This window comes from Aphidius gifuensis, linkage group LG6 (genome assembly GCF_014905175.1).
Source record: "Aphidius gifuensis isolate YNYX2018 linkage group LG6, ASM1490517v1, whole genome shotgun sequence".
Lineage (NCBI taxonomy): Eukaryota > Metazoa > Arthropoda > Insecta > Hymenoptera > Braconidae > Aphidius > Aphidius gifuensis.
The window spans coordinates 1,213,990-1,219,519 of record NC_057793.1 but is presented as its reverse complement, the minus strand read 5'-3'; the positions used below and the strand labels follow the sequence as shown (position 1 = coordinate 1,219,519).

Below are 5,530 nucleotides of genomic sequence, written 5' to 3'. Positions count from 1 at the left end.
ATAGTAATAAAAAAAAAAAGTAATTTATTATTTTTATTTTATTGCAAATATTTAATACATTTTTTGAATACAAATTTATGACAATATTTTATTGTGTCATTCAATTCAAAAATAAAAAAAAACAAATCTACTTGAAGGTTTTTGAGTTATATTTAATGACTCATAATTTATTTCTTTTTTATAAACATGATTTTTCGAATATAAAATACATATATGTAAAACATTATAAACACTTGAAATGTGAAATTGTCAAAAGTGACAATATATTATTATTCTAGTTCATCATAGCTTTGTAAAATTCTGAAACCTGCACCTTTGAATAATGTTGTCAGACTGTTGTTTTTGATACTAAGCAACTTAAATTGTGTTGAACCATTAAAACAACCTGACTCGAGATTTTGTAGCTTGTTTGAATCCGAATATAGTTTCTCAAGATTTTGAAGATCATAAAACACATCTTTGGATAATGTTGTCAGTTCGTTGTATTTGATACTAAGCTCCATAAGTTGTGATAAACCATCAAAACAATCTAACTCGAGATTCTGCAGATTGTTTGAATCCAAATATAGTGTTTCAAGATTTTGAAGACCATCAAACACACCTTTGGATAATGTTGTCAGACTGTTGTTTTTGATACTAAGCAGCAAAAGTCGTGATAAACCATCGAAACAACCTGACTCGAGATTCTGCAGATTGTTAGAATCCAAATATAGTTTCTCAAGGTTGTCAAGACCATCAAACACACCTTTGGATAATGTTGTCAGACTGTTGTTTTCGATACTAAGCTTCTTGAGTTTTGTTAAACCATCGAAACAACCTGACTCGAGATTCTGCAGATTGTTGGAATCCAAATATAGTGTTTCAAGATTTTGAAGACCATCAAACACACCTTTGGATAATGTTGTCAGACGGTTGATTCTGATATCAAGCAGCTTAAGTTGTGATAAACCATCGAACGAACCTGACTCGAGATATTGTAGATTGTTAGAATCCAAATATAGTTTTTCAAGGTTTTCAAGACCATCAAACACACCTTTGGATAATGTTGTCAGACTGTTGTTTTTGATACTAAGCTGCTTGAGTTTTGTTAAACCATCGAAACAACCTGACTCGAGATTTTGTAGTTCGTTTGAATCCAACCTTAGTTCCGTAAGATTTTGAAGACCATCAAACACATCTTTGGATAATGTTGTCAGTTCGTTGTATTTGATACTAAGCTCCATAAGTTGTGATAAACCATCGAAACAACTTAACTCGAGATTATGCAGATTGTTTGAATCCAAATATAGTGTTTCAACATTTTCAAGACCATCAAACACACCTTTGGATAATGTTGTCAGACTGTTGTTTTCGATACTAAGCAGCATAAGTTGTGATAAACCATCGAAACAACCTGACTCGAGATTCTGCAGATTGTTTGAATCCAAATATAGTTTCTCAAGGTTTTCAAGACCATCAAACACACCGTTGGATAATGTTGTCAGACTGTTGTTTTTGATACTAAGCTCCTTGAGTTTTGTAAAACCATCGAAACAACCTGACTCGAGATTTTGTAGTTTGTTTGAATCCAAATATAGTGTTTCAAGATTTTGAAGACCATCAAACACACCTTTGGATAATGTTGTCAGACGGTTGATTCTAATATTAAGCAGCTTAAGTTGTGATAAACCATCGAACGAACCTGACTCGGGATATTGTAGATTGTTAGAATCCAAATATAGTTTCTCAAGGTTTTCAAGACCATCAAACACACCTTTGGATAATGTTGTCAGACTGTTGTTTGTGATACTAAGCTGCTTGAGTTTTGTTAAACCATCGAAACAACCTGACTCGAGATTTTGTAGTTTGTTTGAATCCAAATATATTTCGTCAAGATTTTTAAGACCATCCAACACACTTTTGGATAATGTTGTCAGACTGTTGTTTGTGATACTAAGCTGCTTGAGTTTTGTTAAACCATCGAAACAACCTGACTCGAGATTTTGTAGTTTGTTTGAATACAAATATAGGTTCTCAAGATTTTGAAGACCATCAAACACACCTTTGGATAATGTTGCCAGTTCGTTGTTTTTGATACTAAGCTCCATAAGTTGTGATAAACCATCGAAACAACCTAACTCGAGATTGTGCAGATTGTTTGAATCCAAATTTAGTGCTTCAACATTTTCAAGACCATCAAACACACCTTTGGATAATGTTGTCAGACTGTTGTTTTCGATACTAAGCAGCATAAGTTGTGATAAACCATCGAAACAACCTAACTCGAGATTCTGCAGATTGTTTATAGTCAAATATAGTGTTTCAATATTTTGAAGACCATCAAACACACCTTTGGATAATGTTGTCAGACTGTTGTCGCTGATAATAAGTGTCTTGAGTAGCCTTAAACCATTGAAGCACCCTGGCTCGAGATATTGTAGATTGTTTGAATCCAAATATAGTGTTTCAAGATTTTGAAGACCATCAAACACACTTTTGGATAATGTTGTCAGACTGTTGTAGCTGATATTAAGTCGTTCAAGTCGTGATAAACCATTAAAGCACCCTGACTCGAGATTTTGTAGTTCATTCGAACCTAAATTAAGAAGTCGAAGCTTTTTCAAACTACTAAATATATTTTTCGATAAAAATGTGAGATTGTTTTTGTAGATATTAAGAGTATGTAGGCTTAATAAATCATCAAAAATACCTAGCTCAAGATAATTCAGTTTGTTTGAATCTAACCATAGTTCCGTAAGATTTTGAAGACCATCAAACACACCTTCGGATAATGTTGTCAGACTGTTCTTGCTGATATCAAGATTTCTAAGTCGTGATAAATCATTAAAGCACCCTGACCTGAGATTCTGCAGATTGTTTGTATCCAAATATAGTTTCTCAAGGTTTTCAAGACCATCAAACACACCTGTGGATAATGTTGTCAGACTGTTGTCGCTGATAATAAGTGTCTTGAGTAGCCTTAAACCATTGAAGCACCCTGGCTCGAGATATTGTAGATTGTTTGAATCCAAATATAGTGTTTCAAGACTTTGAAGACCATCAAACACACTTTTGGATAATGTTGTCAGACTGTTGTAGCTGATATTAAGTCGTTCAAGTCGTGATAAACCATTAAAGCACCCTGACTCGAGATTTTGTAGTTCATTCGAACCTAAATTAAGAAGTCGAAGCTTTTTCAAACTACTAAATATATTTTTCGATAAAAATGTGAGATTGTTTTTGTTGATATTAAGAGTATGTAGGCTTAATAAATCATCAAAAATACCTAGCTCAAGATAACTCAGTTTGTTTGAATCTAACCATAGTTTTTGTAGATTTTGTAGACCATTAAATGTATCTTTCGATAATGCTATCAGTTTGTTGTCGCTGAGATCAAGTTCTGTGAGTTGTAATAAATCATAGAAAATACTCGGCTCTAGATATCTTAGTTCGTTAGATGCTATTCGTAACTCACGAAGATCATCAAGAGGTTCGAAGATATCTTTTGGTAGTTCCGTTAGCTTGTTACCACTTATATCTAATTTTTTAAGCTGAAGATTCTCGAGGCCATGAAATAAATCTCTCGGAAGAAGAGTTAATGCTTTCCAAGAAATGGTTAGTTCATATTTTTCAGCATTATTACACAGCAACTCATAAATTTCTGGATTATAATAAGGTGACTCTTGGTTACAAAAGTATTTATTATGGCTTTTAATAGTTGAAGTTGATATATTTGTATCCATAACTAAAACATGAATAAATATAATGTGAAAACTTTATAGATTTGAGTTGTAATAACAGAAAATTATTATACTGATAAATAAGTAGATGCTGATTGTCAAAGTCATATACGTATGATGTCAGTACTAATTAGTGGTTTTAATGTTATTTCGAAGAAATAATGAATACATCTACTCACTTGAAATTATGTCAATGTGTCAATATAGATATCAATGTCTTAATGATGATCAGCTTGTTTAGCTCTGATAGTGAAAAAGCTCTTTGATATTCAATAGAAACTTATTGTTGATAGAGATGATGTGGTGATCACCTGATATAACGGTGGTATTTGAAAACTTGAAAAATAAAAGAAAAATGAATTATTATTATTTTTGTAAGTTGACATACACTGCGAGAAATTTTAATTAAGAATTATAAAACCAATAATTAAAACTGTGATTTTAAAAGTTTTTAGCGTATTATTCTTGTATTGATAAAAAATTTTTACCCTTAAATCAAGCGTACAATTTTATAGTACATTAAAAAATTTGAATTAGACATGGAATTGAAAAAAAAAGAAAATTGGTACAAACTGTCTCCTAATTGTCGAATTATTCATTTTATTTTTAATGAATAATAATTTTTACTTATAATAATATTATTTTTATATTATTATTGCTTAAGAATTCCATTAATTTTTGGACCAGGGGAACTTTTGCCACAAAACAGTTGTGCCTATTTTTTTTTTCTGTATATATAAATATTTTTATTATTATAAGTCATATACCATTGTGCATCCAATATTGAGATATTAAAAAAAAAATCTTACCCACAATTGAAATGTAACAGTCAATTTTTGAAATTTGTATATAATATATGTTAATTACTATTACTATCACTCGCATTGTCTAGTTTTTATTATCATGTTTATTACTACGATAATATTTTTTATTAAATTATTTATATTTGAATTTATTGATTTTTGCATCTATTGTTTTTTTTTTCCAATAATAACCCCAAATATTTTCATGACTATTGCATAAAATTATTTCTCTTGTCGATACTGATAATGGATGAATCACTTGTTTTCATCATTATAGTCAATGATTATAACATTTTTTACTATATATGTTAATATTCAAACAAACAAAAACATCAAAATTAATTTTTTTCTCTTCTTGAATATTTAAAAATAAATAAATACTCAATTGAGTTTCCAATTATTTTGATTATATGTAATTTAATGTATATTACTCATAAAAATATTATTAATAAATGAAAAGCATTGTAAAATTACTAAGATAAGCTATCAATAATGAGTCATTATTAAGAGCTCATACTGTTATTATTAATGACTCATTGTGACAATAATTATGACTCAATAATGACAAAAACTATATATATTGTAAAAAAAAAAAAAAAAAAAAAAAACCGTCATAATAATTTTGTTTGTATTAAAATATTGTGAACATGAAAAATATATTTTTTGAAGATTCATTTAAATATAGAATACTTTATGAGTATTCAGTAAGTAATATTTATTTTTAATGACTCATATATTTTAAGTTTTTTATCTTTTTAATTTATCGATAAGAAACGTATTTTGGAAGTATCGACTGATAAGAATAAAGGTGATTACTTGAGTCATCAATGCCACGAGAAAAAATAATTACTTATTGATCAAGCTATGAATGTCACATGGTCATTAAAATGAGATTGATATTGAAAAATACATTTTCAATTTTTATTTGAATTAAGGCATTACCAGTGCATATCTAGAGACCTCTTTTGGATGGCGTTTAGAAACATAATATTTCTATGAGTGCAAAAG

General features: G+C 29.5%; 1 protein-coding gene across 1 annotated transcript; it reads right to left on the bottom strand.

The window, feature by feature from the left end:
- Nucleotides 1-269: 269 nt before the first annotated feature.
- Nucleotides 270-4,036, bottom strand: LOC122859647 (slit homolog 1 protein-like). Its single transcript, XM_044163329.1, has 3 exons — nucleotides 3,899-4,036; nucleotides 2,690-3,724; nucleotides 270-2,575 (listed from the first exon to the last, which is right to left on the bottom strand). The coding sequence occupies exons 2-3, from the start codon at nucleotides 3,720-3,722 to the stop codon at nucleotides 270-272; spliced, it is 3,339 nt and encodes a 1,112-aa protein (XP_044019264.1). The 5' UTR covers nucleotides 3,723-3,724; nucleotides 3,899-4,036.
- Nucleotides 4,037-5,530: the final 1,494 nt, after the last annotated feature.

Coding starts and splice junctions, on each gene's coding strand:
- LOC122859647 (XM_044163329.1), bottom strand. CDS start 3,722: ATGGATACAAATATATCAACTTCAACTATTAAAAGCCATAATAAATAC. Junction 2,576..2,689: donor ACTGAATTATCTTGAGCTAG/GTATTTTTGATG, acceptor TTCTTAATTTAG/GTTCGAATGAACTACAAAAT.